Source organism: Lepisma saccharinum, chromosome 17, assembly GCF_977018435.1.
Source record: "Lepisma saccharinum chromosome 17, izLepSacc3.1, whole genome shotgun sequence".
NCBI classification, from domain to species: Eukaryota; Metazoa; Arthropoda; class Insecta; order Zygentoma; family Lepismatidae; genus Lepisma; species Lepisma saccharinum.
Window position 1 is genome coordinate 8461518 of NC_139245.1, and position 18788 is coordinate 8480305.

Genomic DNA, 18788 nt, shown 5'->3' on the forward strand with positions numbered 1-18788 from the left:
CATTTGGCTTTCACAGCAAAGGACAAACAAGGCCCACTCTAGTTAAAAAATCATTCTTTGTGCATGTGTGACTAGCAGACTAAGGTGACATGCACACTATTGAGAAAACAGCCACTCCAAGTGATGTGAAAGTGACACATAACATATGTAGCTTGTCGTGTCACTGAAGTAGTATTTATTTCTGTAGTTTTGTTTTCAAATGAAGCGTTTTGATCTGAAAGCTCCATTAGAGCACGAAGCAGCAAATGACCACAAAAGCATTCTTAAGCAAAGGTTTTGTTCATCTGAAGTAATGGTTTTGATCATCCGTCCATGTGAGCATTTAACAGCATTTGAACAACTAGTTCTAAAAATGTGAAATATAGTGAGAAAATGTGCAATATAATATCACAGTGCAACATAAGTTAATTGATTCAGTCCATTTATCTGACCATAAGAGACAGTATTCTAGTATTCAATTTAAGTTCATAGACACAATTGAAAATCTTTTCTTACACAAATATACAAGAAGAGGAGAACTGTATTCGTCCTTTGGTGCCGTTACAGTATCTGTGAAACTAACAAATTCACATGTCTTCCTCCGTGGCTGTGCCGTCTAAGGCATCATGCTTTGGGCAGCGGTTGCGGGACGGGTCCAGGAATTTTCAGCCTGTGTATAGGGCCGGTGGCAACCCACCATCGTGAGGAAATTGGGGAGCTCCGAGTGAGTGAGCGTAATCCGGTTGTTCGGATAAACTTTGGAGTTTGAGGGGATGTTCGCAACATTTAGTATGGTGACAATGAGACAGCTTGCAAAAATATTTCATACTATCCCCCTGCATCCTCCCTCATTTCGAGAATAGACAACCTGTTACAAGAAGAACTATCACAAGTAATAAATGCTATCCATTTCTTTACACTAAATATTAACCGAGATGAGCACAGGCTCATAGCTGTAACCAATGATGATGTAGTTTAAAATATACTACACATTCTTTTGTCTATTGTCAAAAATATGCACTATAAAATCAGCATATATCATGGTGCAGGAAACACAGATCTAGTGTGTGAAGATAATGAACAATTTTATAATACTGCGTTTCATATATTTTGTGCACTATACATGGGGTGATCATAATATTTTGCCTCAAAAACGTGATATATCATTTAGGTCAGTTTGCTCCCCTCCTGAAATATTGATTAGGTCTAAAATTATTGTTATTTTTAACATATCATTATTTACTGAAGTACAGATCACATAAATGATACATCATAAACAATAAATAAAATTTGATCTCCCGTTGTCAGGAATGCCAGAAATGTATATTTCAAGAACTAGTTTTCTTGGGAACAGCTTTATTCTTCACCAACCGTTCATAAAACACTCCAAAAAACTTACCCCACATATCTAGCACACAATGTGAGATTTAACTATACCAATGTCCAAAATTAAAGCAACAAACTGAAATTCTTTCCCGTGTGTCCATTTGACCACATAATACGATCAGGTGATAGTAATATTTATGATGTCATAGACAACTGGTTTAAGATAAACTAACCTTAATGTGCCAGGATTTATCAACAAAAATATCACGATAGCAACAGGTTAAACTTGGCAAATTTATATAAAAAAAAAAAATTACATGAAGAAAGGATGTCTGTTGCTTTAATTTTGGACACTAGTGTACATGTACACTTCTTGGCTATGTATATTCACTGTTCTACAAATAACAACACACACAATACAATAACACTTACAATGCAAGCTAACTTAAACAGTAAACTCATCATCATTATCATGGTTAACATATATCGCACATTTCAAAGTGCATATGCAAGTTATTCAATTCTCCCATAACTAATTCACGAATCGAAAATGATAATAATATAAAGAAACATACAAGTAACTCATAATTACTAAATCTTCACCTACATCTTTTTACTAACTTCTAATTAATTATATAATACTAATGAAAATTAACTCTTATTAACTAACCAATGATTAATCATATTCTTATATTAACCAAATTAATTATAATTATCGTTCTGGCTCCCAGAATGGGTTAGCATAAATTCAAATGTGTAAAATCTCACAAGGAATAATATAATACCATGTTTTTATCATTATTATTATTATTATTATTGTATTATATATTGTATATATTGAATAATAAACAGAAAAGAAAGGAGAAAAAGGCGGGGGAACCGTTTAAATTCAGAGCAACTGACGTCCTGGTTTATTTAAAGGCACCAGAACATAAGCACATACCCCCCCCCCCCTTCATTTATGTTGTTAGATAAAGCAGACAATTTCTAAATATGTAACATATATGTGTACTGAAATATGTTGAAATAAAGCTCTTTCTGTAAGTCTGCTCAACATTCTCGAAGACAGTGGAACATTTCGACTTATGAAGTGCTTGAAACTCAGTCCAGCTGTGTTGCCACGATGCTAGTTTAAAAATTGCATCAACATTTTTTTTTTTATGTATGAAGTTGCTCAAATTTACACTTTGTTTCAAACTAACTCCTAGACTTCTATAACATGGGTCAGTGATTTTTTAATAATACAAAATGTTTTAGGGCTATGGGAGTTGGAGTTTTTTTGGTTCTGTGTGGGAAATGTTTGTGATTTCCCAACAGACTGCCAATGTTCAGGATTTCCTAACCCTGTGAAAAAAATAATTTTACACACTATTTCTCCATAAATTGATTGTTTTTACAATTTCTGACAATGATGGTGTTTAGAGCAGAACATTTTAATATTTTAATAAAAACCTTTAATATTCCCTGACTCTTTCAGATCACAAAAATGAGGTAATCATTTCCAGAAGTTTGGATCAGTATGGAATTCTCCCCTGCACCTACCAACAGTTCAGGATCCTACACGTCGCTAGAATACTTATATTGATTGAAAGAATTATGATAATTCTGATCTATAAATCGATACATCTCTACATTTGATACAAAAGTATCAAAAGAGTTTGTAATTTTTTTAAAAGTTCACTTTATGCTCAGATAGGCTAATCAGGACTCAATGTAGAGTTTAAAGTGGATCCACACTACTGAGCAACATGCTTACACTAGGGATCGAAGTTGGAACTCTTCAGTTACCTGATCAGGAAGGCCAGAATATTGGTATCAGCATCAGTTCAATGTGGTATTTTCTCAACCCTAGATGCATGGCATGCATTAAATGTGGAAATTCATATTATATTAATTGTACTACAATTTACTCTATAAATGGTCACATTCACTTCAAATGTGATACTATATAATCTTGCGATATTTTACTGCTGTTGCAGAATCCAAAGCAATGGTGGTAGTTTCCTGGCCAACTGAATGTATCAAATTACCATTCTTGGTAAACGTGCAATTATGATGAAAAATTTGCACTCTTGACATTTTTACACTTACTTATCAACAATGGATTGGCCAATGAATCTTATTCTTTGATATCCTAATTCACAATTCTGATTATATAAACGAATACCATGCCTAATGAAATTCAAGAGAGAACCACAAAAAATGTCATAGCCTAGACTTTGTTTCCAAGCACCAAATAATTCACGTCTAGGTTTTCAACCAGAAGGTCTTATTGGTTTTGTTTACAAAAGTATGTTTCCATGCGAAAATGAAAATGTTTTAAATAAGTTCATATTGCATAAATTTATTCCTAGTGTGGTCCTGAAGAGCCACATAAAGATAATTTTCTCATTTACAGTCAGTAGTGTTGACATTTTTCCATTGTTCATTTGTCGAGATATACAAACAGAAAATTTCTATAGATATTTGACAGTCCCAACTAAGATTTTTCAAGGGGGAAGGAAACTGCATATTTCCCCCATCATGGTGTTGCTCCCTCATGAAACGGTACTTTAGTTTGTTCCTGTCCCTTCCTGTAAGTTGATAAATGCCCTTACAATATAACAAATTTACTGCGATTGAAACAAAATGCTCCTATTCAGAGGAGAGGCATCCTGTCTTCGGGAGATGCGACGATGACCAAGCAAAATAATGAAAATATTGCATTTTATATATTTTAGAGAATCAGTAAAAATAATAAGTCAAAATACTCTCAGATTTGTGCGAAATAAGCCAAGCGACAGCATGAAACTGCTCGAAATACGCAAGAGATTCGCTAATCTTAGAGCATCGAAATGAGGACCCAGTACTACCCCTCGCTCCAAACCCTCCCGCCAAGTTTCCTATTGAAGGCAATGGTGTTCGTCGGCCCAGCTCATCGCAGAATGGTGCGAATCTCTGTGGTCTCTACTGCTGCCGAGATCAACCAAATGCTTCCGAACAGGCAGACAGGTCCAACGACCTGTACTTTCCCCCACTCTTGAAGATCTGGGTCATAACAGCCCCTTTTTTCAGTCCCCATCCCCATGTTTACAGCCACAGCAGGGTTTGTCTGGAGTCATCAAGATTCTTCCGAGTGTGCAGTGGCGTGCTCAAGAAGGTGTGGTGAGAATCATAATTCTGCTTAGGCTCAATATTCTTTGAAAAAAAAAAAAGGCAGGGAAAGATGGCAAAATGAGGACTTCAGGAATGACTACTAAAAAGTACACGTAACCCTCCTTCGAAAATCCTGGGCACACCACTCGAATGTCTGCTATTTCCACTTGTTAAGAGGAAAAGCACACATTGAACGATATGAATCTCCTTTTCATTATCAAAACAACAATTGACGGCGAACCGTAAAGGTTCTTCTTACCTTTAAACGCGACAATTGAGGTGTTTGCATTTCAGTTTCAATCATATTTAATGAGCTTTTACATAGAATTGGCAGTGACCTTGGCATTTATCGTGCCCCCCCCCCCCCTATCCTTTGTAAGATCGACCCTGACGTTTGGCAAATCTTGCGATGACTACGTAAAAATGTCACGCTTCGTCAGTACTGTTGTTCCAATTCCATCCATTCCATGGGTCCCGGTTTCTTCATGATTACTGTAAATTCAACATTTCATGCGAGTGAACATAAATGTATGTTATATATATATGCTACGAAAGAAATTAGTATCGTTTAATTTTATTTTAAGGGACGGCGCGAACGCAGTCCCCACTACCAAAAATTACGCGCCCGAGATATCCACGTTTGGGATATTCGCGGGGGTCAGCCCAACCGAAGTGCAATGGAAGAGCCTCACCCCGGGGGAACCGCCTTGCTGATCACGGTAACCCCTACGCCAGGTAAGTATGAATTTTGTGCTGATTGCTCCTCCCCTATACTTTTTCCTCTTTCATTCTATTGCGGGAGTTGTTAAAAGCATTACGTGTGTGTACCCAAAATATAAAAATTTGGCCATTGTTATATATATTATAATATAGCGTAATAAGTTCTATTAAAATTGTTGAAGAAATATGGAAATACAATATATATTCTGTATTCATTTTCTTCAATTTATTATTTCCAATGTTTTGCTGCCATCTAGTGACCACATTTACAACACGTAATAAATTAATTTAGAAATCTAATTCTCTATAAATTGGTTCCTACAAAATTATTCATATTGTTCATAGCCTCAAAAATCAATTAGGAAAATGAAAGCAATGTTCAATCTTTAACCTTTGTAAATGCACACTTTCAACGTCGACATTGAAATTATTGTGCTGCTCGGTGCTCGTGCTACATGTTATCATATCATATGTCCAGCCCCACTCAAATTCAGAGTAATTCCACACTTCTCTACATAATTGGAACTTTATTTATTTATAGTTTAAAAAAATCATTTGTTGATATACTTAAAATAATATACGTGTTTTTCTTGATTTTGTGATGAAACGTAGAGGGTTATGAAATGGAATGATCTGTGCAACCTACTTAATAATTCGGCAATAGATGGCAGCAAAGCACAATACGGCATTTCGCATTCTCACACTTTCATCATGGGTCTCCTTATCGCACAACACTACAGCAATTTTGCATTCAATTTCAGACGTCGGACGAGGATTTCCTGCTTCCGTTGTTAATTTAGATCTGTTGGGTTTGGTTCTATTAGCATAAATACATTGCAAATTTATTATTTATGATTAGAACTAAACCTAGCTAGTCTAACATGTCGCTAACAACTTCCTTGTCCGACGTCTGAACGCAAGGTTGTGGTGGTGTTGTGCAATAAGGGAGACCCCTTTATGATCTGTGAACTAATCTGTGCACTGGTATTGTCGGTCGGCTGCCACAGGTATTGTTGCAGTATGAAAGGAATTCAATTACTTTATCGCATGTGTGGATCAGCCCTGGCCCAAAACCATGGTAACGGTTGAAGTTTTTGCGTGCGATGACGTCTAACCGGCCAAGTGAATGCATCACTTCAATGTGAAGTCACGTGAAATGACAAAACGACAGTGTTGCAGTATGCAGATATTAAACACCAGAACAAGAACAATATCAAGATGAGGATGTGTACTACAGGTTGTGGAAAAGGAGATGCGATAACCACTAACGCCGTCAAACGGTTGGGCGGGAACTTTACGTCACATACCATGAAGAAGTAATAGGATCTGAGCTGATTATGTCCTTTGCGATTAGTCCACTCAGAATTAGTTCACTTCATCAAATGATTTACTAAATCTCATCAATTTACATTGTCGAGTTCATTATTTGTGTTATTTTTGGTTTAGGTTCAATATCTTCTCCGAAGAGAAAATTATGCTTATTTCTTTGTTTTCCTTGACCCTGTACATCCAGGGTCAAGGAAGTCAGTAAAAAGGTGTGTTATATACAGTGTACGTACAACTATAGATTGAATTATATCTTCTCCAAATATGATGTATAAAGAAACAAACTGCCGGAGAACTAAGTTAGGTGAGTGTACAATTTTATATTACTATTATAGTGGAACCACAAGCAAAGAAACCTGCGCAGACTCGCGACTCCTGTGCACCGTACTCCAGTGTGGAGGGGAGGGGAAGAGTGGAGCATGCTCTCTTACAGTCCGAGTTGAACGGAAGAGGAGGAAGGTTATTTTTCTTGTGGTCGCTCTTGTAAGTAAGGGGAACTGTGATTGGCCATTCATCTATTTTATCACTTCTTCATCATCTCAATTGACTTAAATGGCCGGAAGAGCAAAGTAAATTTATCAAATATAAATACAAACACGTACCGTTTAATAAATAACCAAAATGGAATGAAAAGTTAGCAGTTTGTATTTTTATTGCTTTATGTGAATATGTAGGGAAAAAGCGAGAGAGAATTGTACACCAATGGCAAAGGAATGGTAGGCGAAGTATTTACCAGGATTATACTCCCTACATTCCTGCTCATAATAAGGAGTCGAAGGCATCTTTGCTTAAGGATCTTTCTTCGATGTAAACCTTAAAGTTGACTTTTCAGATTACGTACATAATCTTCTGGGCAGAAATGCGCACTGCAGATTCTAGCATTAGTATGATTCACGTTAGCGTTTCCACACGAATCCAAAGCTCGGTGACCGAAGAATCCTTTTGAAAAACGTATATATTATTATGTTCAACGTACTTGGAAGATGTATCTTGTGCTGAACTAAAATAAATAATAGTAACAAGTGGTGTGCGGTATCTCGAAAAGTCGGGACCGGGATCGGAAAGAAAAATTCCGTCCCGATCCCGACTTCAGCAAATGACTTCCCTATTTTTCTGGATCCCGAGCAGTCGGGAAATACCGAATGGTCATTTTAAAACGATATTAATTCTTGACGTTTTCTACATTGTGTAGAAATTGTTAGTTTTCATTACAGAAATGCAAAGAAAATCACTTAAGGTGAAAATGAGAATTTGAGATTTCCCGACTAGTTGAGAAATTGCGAATATTTCCCGTCCCGAATGTCGGGATTTAAAAAAAAAATCCCGTTCCGATCAATAATATTCTGTCCCGCATAACAATAAGTACCTATCTATATTTATTTTCAATTTGTCTGAAGCCACAAAATGTAAATGGGTGGAAATGCTCATTTGTGTACTCGATTTCGTGTGTTCAGTTTCTGGCATGGTTTCCTATCTGCATAGTGCAACACTAGCGCATAGATTTGGAATTCATTTCATGGATAAATTCACCTCTTACCGTCGTTTCGTCATAACGAGTAAACAACGGATTGGCCCAACCTATACTTCTCAAGGTAGATAGAGATTAGGTAAAGCCATCCGAAGATTGCCGATCTTGCACGAACGCGTGACGTCACCGGAGAGGGAGTGAGCTCGGCTGAAGCAGACGTCCCCTAGCATTTATATGGGAGATTCAGAGAACGAAAGTATATTATTACTTTTAGGAGGGGGAAAATATTAATTGTCATCTGCCAAGATGGTATTGAGGCATCCTTTTAATGATTAGTAACATAATTGAAAACGCGCTACTTTTAAAAGGGGGCAAAGTACATGTGAAAAAATGTATTTTGAAAATCCATATGCCTGAAACTTTCTGACCGATGCCCCACAAAGAAAGTTGCGTGTTCTCCTTTAGAATTTCTTCATTTTACAAATCGTAATATAATTTTAACAAAAACGTGCTATGCTAAAGAAGAATTAAAGAGTTTAAAAAAATAATTGATTAATAGACTTAGTTTATTTTACTTCGCTTATCTGTCACATGTGGCTAATCGCAAAGATGAGGATGCGTGATGATATGATGAAATTGAAGAAAGGAAAGTAGACCCATGCCCGGGTGGGGATTCGAACCTGGGGACCCTTGGCATCGTAAAGCGTTGTGCTAACCACTTCGCCATGGAGGTCAGCATTACAAGGAAATAAACAGAAAATGACGATCATATGGCATCTATCTTTTAATATGCGAGGAGGTTATTGAAGTAACAAATAATTATTACTAGACGTTGTGATGAAAATTATTAATATATCTGAAATATCGAGAGTTGACCTTGCAGTCTCTAAATGTACTTTTAGGGTTACGCAAATCCTTTACTCAAAATTGCTAGTGTAAATTTATAAGCTATTAAAATTTAGAAGTTATTCCTGTTCGAAAAAATAAACTGCCAAGTCAAATTAATATTTCATATAAATACATATATTTTTCTTTCATGAGGCCAGGACAGTATTTGGAGGGGACGGTGGGTTGGGAAGGCTATAGCCCCGGATCTCGATCTGCAAAGGGGTTTCCAGTGGGAAAACATCGTCCAGAAGAAGGGGCGAAATGATTCTTTTTAAATGGCTCAAGAATACAAAGATATAAGTGGACATTTGACAAGCGTAGTCTAAAACTTACAACTGAAATCGTACATTTGTGTGTGTGTGTGGGGGGGGGGGGTGGCTACGTGAGGTAACACAGTGGAATATGATTCACAATACTAAAATTAAAATAAATATGTGGGAACAATAGAAATCAAAATATGTTGTAGCTAGTGACGGCGCAATAGAAAAGATGGAGGGGTATATTTTCCCGGGTCAATCATGTGTATTATTCCGTTACATACGACACAAAAATGCATATTTTGGCTAAAAGAGCATTCATTCATTTATTTACTTTTGTCGTTTTACTGGGGGCAGATAAGAGAGAGAGAGAGAGAGAGAGAGAGAGAGAAATTGTCGAACGAGAATAGGGGGCGTTCCTGCCCCCCCCCCCCGTAGTGTGGTCACTGCCTATAACTATGCTGGAGAAGAATGCACCAATTAATACGTTATTAAATAAAACAGATACTTTTAAAACTTTTAATCAAATTATTTGTGAACTATGTTTTAAATTTAGAGAGAGCACATACCTGTTTAATTTAATTTGGATGAGTTAACTTCTGAAGCCTGCCATTTCCGAGCATTCTTCCGGTGTAACTGCACTGCCCTATCTGCTGCGTTCAAGTGGCGGAACGAGCAGAATACTAATTAAAACAAATATGTGACAAATATATATAAAAAAACTACGTGTTGAAGCTATTGGCGGCGCCAAAGAAAAGACAGAAGAGAAACGTGGAGAGTGCAGTGATATTTTACGGGAAGCAGTCACGTTTATTACACCCTTACATTTACATACAATATTAAAAAGTTCTGCTTTTAGATCTCGTACAATGCCTTTTTCACAAAAATGGGATATCCCGCATTTTTTATATCAATCTTGTATTTTCGTTTACTTACGCAATTACCGACTGGAAAGGCTGTGATATTTTAGATTTCTTCCGTTAGTTTTCTGATAATAGTTTTCACAGCTTTCCATAGCATTTACGCATGATTTCAGTTGACAAGAACAAAACAATCTTATTTCAAAATATAGAGCAAAAAGAAATCCAACGCGCTTTAGTTAAAACTCCCTTACATTGGAAGCCTGGAGAGAACAAAACAGGGGTTCCTTCGTAACACGATTTCTTGAAAACCATTTTACACATTTGAATCAACTTTGTGATAAATTGATTAGAAAGGATGAATCTTAACAGTAAAAGTTGTAACTTTTCCCCTGCTAATATATTTTAGAAGATATTCGTTGTCAAATATCTCAATATTTGCATAAGGAACCAGCCTTTTCCGTGCCGAGCTTCTCGATGATGACGTCATGTATCCACGGACAACTGCGCATACGATCTGCGTCGCCGAACGAGCACCCCCTGTATACTTCTAATAACCTTGGTGTGGATGGACATTGCGTAGACAACACTTAACTACATGAAGTTTTGCCAAAGAATATAATTTTATTTTCAAAAGGACAAAAAAATTCACATTTCATGTAAGATTGCTATCGGTCCACCTTATGTGGAAATGGAGAATAATAATAGTAAGTATAAAATGGAGTTAAAGTGATAATTTAGAGACGCATATATTTGAAATATGCACCGTTTATTGAATTGACAAAACAATTTAGAAAGGTTTGAAGGAAACCTCTAGTGTGACATGTAACGGAGTTACACGATCAAAATAATGGAATCTAAAGGAGAAAAAAATTATCGTAAATGTTTTTAGTGTAATTTAGGTAACAGTATGGTAATTTATTATGAGAAATAATGTTATAAAAGATTGCTAAATTGTTTAAAAATAGAAATGTGATTTGACATTCCTATGTTATTATGGTAACAGTTTGATATAGGCAAAACCCATTTAATTAAATGTTAAGTGTCCCCGAAACGCCTGAAATTCCTTTATTTTCTTCTTTTTCACATTGGTAATTACGTATTCTGCATTCCTAAGGATTCTTGAAGGTGCCATTTCGTTTTTTTCACGGAACTAATCTATATTTTCGACGAATGAAGTATGTTTTGTTCGTTTCTTTTCCCTTCAGTAACATGCTAAATGGTGGTCACAGTTTCACTACCGTAGTCGGCATGCAGTGTTTCCACCCCACTCCACCAAAAAATACCTATGTAGCCCCACAAACCATTGACGCATAGCCCCACGAACCATTATCTAATAGTCCCCGGACACCTATAACTTTTTTGTTTTGTGAATTTTCGACATTCGTACTTACCCATGTGCTTCGCGGAACATCGTTGAAGGTGCATTCACGTTTTTTTTATGAAAGTTATTGCAATTTTGCACAGTAAGAGTACCTTTTCCTCGTAGTCTTTCCGTTTGCTTGCCACAATATGGCGTGTACACCTTCCTAGGTAATCGCACGTTGTGCTTGGATTTTGTCGATTTTCATTTGTTATGCAGTGTTTCAACCTTCGGAACCCAAGAAATGCCTGTGAACAAAGCTCGTGATCATCTTTTTTTTCCACATTGTTTTATGAAGAAAAATGTAAAGGTTCATGGGGCTATCCATGATATTTGGAGCTATCCGTCCCAGAACCGGTGTGAAATGAAAAAAAAAAAAATAGTTTCAAATTTGTGAGTCCTAATTTCCCACCGATTCCGGGCTCCGCCCTTGGGATTATTGACCTACTGCCCACAACCGCTATCACGGCCCCGCCTCTGCTCCGACTCCCCGGCTTTTGCTATGGACTCCCTGTTAAAGGCATGTTGGAAATTGGCAGTTACCTGCCCCCAAATTTCACCACATATCCACGACACGTCATGTTAGGCAAACGGTTACAATATAATCATGCACATTTCAGCAGGTTAGATTACGTAAACATACTCTCAACAGAGAGCTTACTTACTTTCTCCTATGAAGGTACCCACTTTTGCCGATTTTTCAAATCTACACGGAATTCTTTTAAACCGTAACTTCCCACGTCCCTGAACTCTTTTTGAACATGCATATACCCACAGCCCATTTCTTCTAACGAGTAGCTTACATTCACTGCCACACTTTGAACATTCAATTCCTTCCTTCACGATCCCATGTTTAATCACAAAATCTACTGGATCTTCTACACCCGGTACAAATTTAACCATGCATCCAAAACATGTCATGTTTCTGACTTTCGTTGGAGAAACAGATGGGTCGAAACACCGGATACCCAATGAACATGAACAAAACACAATCACGACGCGTGATGATGTAGGAAGGTGTACGAGGAAAGTGTACATGCGGCAAAGGCTATTCTCCGTCGGAGGATTAATTGTCAACAAACAAGATGAATTTCTGCTATGCAACATTCCCACATCACACAAAACACCTTGCAGATGTTTGACAATGCTACACGAACTTATTACCGTAAGTAGTTTCTTCTGTAAAAATTAAGAAATCTGTCCGGGGACTATCAGATTAGAACCAGGTTGGGTTAGGTAGGGTCACGTATAGGTTACAATAGTTAAAAATTGGTTTCGAAAAATATATGCGTAGCCCCACACACCATTCTTGCATAGCCCCACGAACCATTGACACAGCCCCACAAACCATTTGCGGAAATGTACCTTCTTCAGTTACAAAAACACGTGTTTGGAAACACTGACTGGGATTACGTCATCACACACAGGCTACATCCACCTGGAAGTATATGGATGCAAGAGCTTTCGTGCATCGGTCACACATTTATATCGAAAAATAGATGATTTACCGGCAAAATTGAATGAACGATGTGAGAAAACACTTCCCCGAACTTCCACAATTCTAAAGAAACTGCATTCGGTAAGTAATTTCTCCTGTAAATTTGAAGAAATGCATTTCGGGGATACTTAAATTTTACCAACAATCAAAATTTAAAGCAAAGTATGCTTTTACGAAGGTTCTAATCAGATTATTTTTGTATTTATATATCTTCACTGTGAATTTACCAGTTGGATGCATATGAGTGTGTGTGGTGTGTTCCAATCATTTATATCTTTTTTCTTCCAGACTATATGAGATGTCTTTGCTAAGAGGTTCTTCTCAAGATTATCCAAAGACTACATTGCAGGGAGAAGCCATATCCCCAGTTCAAGGAGCTGGAAGACCAGTATCTCGACGAGGGTCAAAGATGGAACCTAAACCTTTAACACAGCAGGTACTTAATCTTGTGTATAACTATACCTTCATCAAACGTTTGATAGTTGTACAGAAACGTAGAGATATATCCAGATACATCACTATATAGAGAAAAATAAGTTTAATTCGGGATGAAAAATCAATATTTCCTGACACAAGTAGTAAAGAACATACACAACGAAAGTATATGATGTATCCTCCACCAGCTTCTTTAACTCTTAGACGCTGAGCTGATTTTCCAGGTATTTGCACTAAAACTGAGTGTGTTTTCAGCGGGAAATTTAAAATTCTGCTTGCCTCTAAATGAAATTTTATTTTTCCGGAACTAAGAATGTTAGAGGTACAAATGATACCTCGTTTTGTTCAGTATACTTTGGGCTATAATCCTGATGAGGAAAATCAATTCCGTAATCAGTTAGAAGAAGAAAAGAGGGAAAGTAACTATTTTTTTACACGAAATTTGAAATATCGGCGATGTCTTCATCTCCCCCCTTCCAAATCCGTACCTAATAACTCATTGTCAATTTTACTCTGTGACAAATCGGGTCTTTTTACCATCTTATATGCCCTTTACTCTTGTTGGAGGAGATAAAAGCCTCAATGCTCAATTAAACTTTACTAATTGTTAATTACATATCTCTAAACTCATGCAGTAATCAAAACATGTATCTCCAATCATTATCCAAGTTACAGTATGTTAAAAAAGTAACATACTACGAGAAAAAGCTGCTTGTGACACCGGTGTCACAAGCCGTCCTTAAAGAAAATGCCTGCCTGCTGTGACACCCGTGTCATGGCCCGTCCTTTAAGGGTTAACCTTGAACAAAAACAGGTGCAGGCAGGTGTTCTTGATCTCCTCCTTGTTCACGTTCATCACCACCTTCACTTTTAACCTTTCTCAAGGTTACACCTATTTTAATTTTCAGTAAAGGGTTTTTAGATAAAGGGATTTTTCCTTACATAGAAGGGTGCAGAATGGCCATACGTTCTGATGCACCCAAAAATTTTAAATCAATCAATCAACCTTCATGTTGGAGTCCTTTAACCCCTTCCCTGTAATTTTCTGACAAAATGCTTTCCCGTTCTGTGTATTTTTTTTTCCTGAGTTTGCGTAGTAATATTTTTAAGTAGCTACTGCTTCAGGACAATCCATCCGAATATCATGGTTCATACGTCTTTCTCTTCAGAATAGAACAGGCTTTCAATTGGTACCATGCACATGTGTACATCAAGTATGAGGAAAGGGAAATCGGGGATAATTCAGGAAATTTCCCTCCGGAAAATCCCTTTTGGTAACTTTGGGATCCTCTGGATCGGCCCTGGATATAGGTACCCGATTATAATCTACTTTGAAAAATACTATGGTCTATACGTAATGCACCCGCCAAGTTTCATTGCAATATATTCAATAGGGACGAGGGAAAAAATATTTCGCAATCCTGTTTGACAATACTATTAGAAACTCAAAACCAACAATAAATCACTAACAGTTCAAATAATGCAAAACCAAAAAAAATGTACATAAAGCAACTGACTAAACGCGGCACACAAATGAACTCACGTTTGCACTTTGTCAGCATAACACTAAAACAATTTACTTTCCTCTGAACTACTACTTCTTGTTTGTCAGCACTGAAAATTGTGACTAAATAACAGGTCGTTGTTTCTTCAATAGCAAAAAATATGTTTCACCAACAAAAAAAGTATTATTCCGTTCAACACAGTCAGAGATCTTCGCGGGCGTAATATTACGCCCAACACAGAATAAGCTATAGTGACCAAGGGCGTAATATTATGCCGAACACAGGGAAGTGGTTAAGGCATCCATGGTATTGTGATGCTTGTTATTTACCTTTGCCTCAACTATGCCCCACATGAAGTAGCCAAGGGAATTACATTCGGGGCTGCTAGTCAGAGGGCAAGTTTTTGTGCAGGTTTCTGTAAAGCTATGCTTTGTAAGCTGGAGGGGAGTCCTGTTGTACTGCCAGACTGATCATCAACCTTGCCACAGGCATTGCTCGTGCCAGGACACTCATTCTCCACCCATCATCCTGATTGATGTTTTCTTTCAATTCAACCATGAAATCTGCACTTCTCCTGGAAATTTTTATCCTCCTAGTAGTCATCAAACTTTTTTTTCCTTATCGTGCTTTACTTTTCTGGCATTTACACAGTGTGTCCCAGCGAAAAGGTGACTGTCTGTCTCTGCAAGGTACCCACAGCACCACCTCTGTATTGACATATGAGTTATGTAGAGACATAGCTTACCTCTCACCACAAAAATTCCACAGTGTGTCAGTCGTGAGTTATGACATGATATGTTACAGTGTGTTTCGTATCTGAAACAACATTCTAACATTAAATTTTGTTTTTAATTGGGTGAAATAGTGTGAGATGATCCATACTGTGTGGTGGTGAAGCTATGAGTCGCAAAATGTTTGTAAGTGGTATGCATGATTTCATGAAGGCAGGGAGAGCATTGAAGATGATCCACGCCTGGGTGCATCAAGAACGAGTGGAAATGAAGACAGCCTGCGGAAAGTTGCCTAAATTCTCCAAACCAATTCTCAGACTCATTAAGAAACTCACTGGCATCCCCAAAACCACTTTAACGCAAGATTTAAGAAAGCGGAAGGCATATGTGTTCTTTGTCCCTCACTTGTTGTCGGACAACTAAAAAGACACCCAGAGTGGAGTGAATTTTTAGCCAAAAAAAATTAGTTATTGTGCTCGACCATCCATCCTATTCCCCTACAGACTGTTGGCTGTTTCCACAGTTGAAGTTGCCAACGAAATGAGAACATCTTCTGAAGAGAATTCTGGCAAAGGACTTCCAGGACTGCTTTTTCCAATGGTGTATTGATCCAAAAGGAGGCGAGTTTGAATAAACAATAAAAACACAACATAAATAATGTCTTCTATTTCATTTCAGGTCAGTCACCTTTTCACTGGGACACGCTCTGTAAAGGTAATTGCTAGTATGATGATGAATGATAATTAGATTAAAATTGATGAAGAGACACTTAACAAAAGATAGCCCTACCCAGGTCAGACTCAAACTCGGAACCTTAGATGGAGAAGATTAAAAGTAAAAAAGTAAAGTGTTCCCCTGTGCATAGCACCACGCCATGAAGGCGTATAGGGGGTGCGGGGGTAATGCCCCACACTTTCTTGATCCGGTCGTGAGTGGGGGTGATGTGATCAGCATCACGCCCCTGACCGCCTTTACCCCCCAGGGTTTCCCCCAGGTACCCATGTTATTCGACGCTGGGTAGGCGCCGGGGCCGCTTCCACCGTTAGAAAAGTTCCCGGATTTGAACCGGCCGGGGATCGAACCCGGGACCTTGAGCATGGTAGTCAGACGCGTTACCGACTGAGCCACCGCGATGGAGAAGATTACCATTCAAAAATTTCAGCCAGGAGCTGTCTTTTCATTATTTGTAATCACTATTGAGAATTTTTTATTCTATTTATGCAGAATAGCTGGGTTATTCCATGTCAGTTGAACCAGTGCATCAACTATGTTGTTGAATAGTTCTGACATGTCTCCACAGCGACAACACATTTTAATCTTCATCTTTTACATGTAGTTCTGCAACTATTTGAACCCTCCCCTATGGATGCTTGTTTTTATATTTTTAATGCTGCAGTTACAGGGTGTAACCCTTCCACATAGTACACCAAAATGTCAACCTCACTTCCACGTAATACACCCTGAACCATTTTGCAGACTAGGAAGGCTCTGGCATCTGGACTTACGGCCATTATAATCCTCTGTATGGCCGTGTGCGTTTTGTCCTTACGTGTGCTCCTTTACAGCCTCAGCTTTTAACACAGATAATATTTTAGTTATAGTAAGTAGCTGGACCCCGTGTAATGTGATGGGTGCAATGTGTAATGTGCTGACACACTCACAATTTCAAGTTCAATTAATCATAATGCTGCAGCCTCCAGCATGTAAGTGCCCTTAAGAAGCCATGTAAACGCAGCAAGAATTATGTGTATATTAACTCTTAAACAGAAACATCGGTCTGTGAGACCTTTAGTGTTTTGTAGTTCTACAGTGTGGCAACACTGATTGAGCTGTCTCTCCCCCCTCCACAGTACCTTATTATCAACCACTTGCCTACACTGCACATGTTACTGCTCAGTTTGTGACTGTTTGTTACGAGAGACTTATTGTTGTTTGAAAACGTGCAGGTCTACAGACCGGGTGTTTTGCATTACGTATTCAATGGCAAGGTTGAAAGTGATTTACATAATACATGTTCTTAGTTATGTTCCCATGTACTGTAATTTTAATTTTCAATAAGTTTGAGTTACTAATCATAATTTTGCCCTTTTATTGTCTAAAAAACTTTAAAAAAATGTAATAACAAATATTAAAAAATAAGGTGTCTCAGACCGGATCTTTCTAATTATGAAGTAAAGACCTATGTTTCTGTTTAAGGGTTAATATATACATATAACAACAACCTTATGACATACCTTTTATAATATAAATAATTTAGCCTATCTAGAGTTCAAAAATACATTAAAAGTGACAATTTGCTCCATTCCTTGATCCTTGCACTTATAATCTATTTGCACAGTTGTGAATGTACTATGTTGAGAGTGAGACTATAATTTCTTTTCTATTTGTACAACACAGGTTGTATCATTGTTGGCAACATTTACCAGTATTGTTGTTTCTGTTATTTATTTAGTCGTCCATTCTGGGAGAGCGACCTTTCACGCAACAAAGCATGAATCGGCCTGTAACATCAATTCGCCCCACAACAGGAGTGGTTGTGAGTCGCCCACAAAGCACAAACACTGGGCTTCGAGGAATTCCTGGAACAGCCTCAAGATTGACATCTGCGATGATGCAACAGACCATGGGTCGACTGGGAACGGGAAGCAGTTTAGCTGCACAGGTACATAGCTTAATGTTCTTGAAGCAATCATATCAAACATGTATTAAGAATGCAGATTTGGAAGCATAATTACTTTTTTCGATTAACTTTAATGAAATGAGTAACTGTTATTGTAACTTTTTTCAGGTAATGAGTAATAAAATTAAAATTTACTTCTGCGGTTACTTTCCTGTACATTCCAACAATAATGGGAAAAAATACGGTTTGCTTAAAAGAATAGAAATAAAAGTGAAATTTGCGAGTAAAGATTTTGCACAACATATTTTTTTCAAAGCACAAACATGGTTAAAATTCTTTTCTTGCACAAATATATATAATAAATTCATGTTACTTTTGTTTAAATAAAATTACTTTCTTCACTTGATCAATTTTGCTGACTCACTGTTGCTATTCTCACTAGGCTGTTGATTGACAAGTCAACATATTGCCGCCGAAATCAATAGGCAAATATTTGCCTTGCCATCATGCGCATTAAGGTCATGAAAGTGGTTGTCCTTGAACTTTGATAGTTTATGGTGTTTTACAGGAAACCTGGTTAAATGCTGCACAAAAAAAAAAGCACCACTTATGGTACTTGTTTCACTTAGAACATATTAATTTTCAAAGGACCGTAGCCTTTATTGTCTGAGCTGTCT

At 37.5% G+C, this 18788-nt stretch overlaps 1 protein-coding gene and 1 non-coding gene across 3 annotated transcripts in view; one reads left to right on the top strand and one right to left on the bottom strand.

The window, feature by feature from the left end:
* Positions 1–5021: 5021 nt before the first annotated feature.
* LOC146001797 (U1 spliceosomal RNA) lies at positions 5022–5183 on the bottom strand. The gene has a single exon (XR_014443601.1). It is a non-coding gene; the product is annotated as a U1 spliceosomal RNA (small nuclear RNA).
* A 5340-nt stretch (positions 5184–10523) lies between these two features.
* LOC146001504 (intraflagellar transport protein 74 homolog) overlaps positions 10524–18788 on the top strand; it is a 31038-nt gene continuing 22773 nt past the window's right edge. Inside the window, exons 1-4 of one of the 2 annotated variants that reach the window (XM_083138892.1) lie at positions 10524–10666; positions 13109–13256; positions 16170–16205; positions 17944–18153. In XM_083138892.1, the coding sequence (XP_082995018.1) occupies positions 13119–13256; positions 16170–16205; positions 17944–18153 (384 nt within the window). In that variant the 5' untranslated portion in view covers positions 10524–10666; positions 13109–13118. The remainder of the gene's footprint in view (positions 10667–13108; positions 13257–16169; positions 16206–17943; positions 18154–18788) is intronic. The other variant, XM_083138893.1, reaches the window with a different exon arrangement.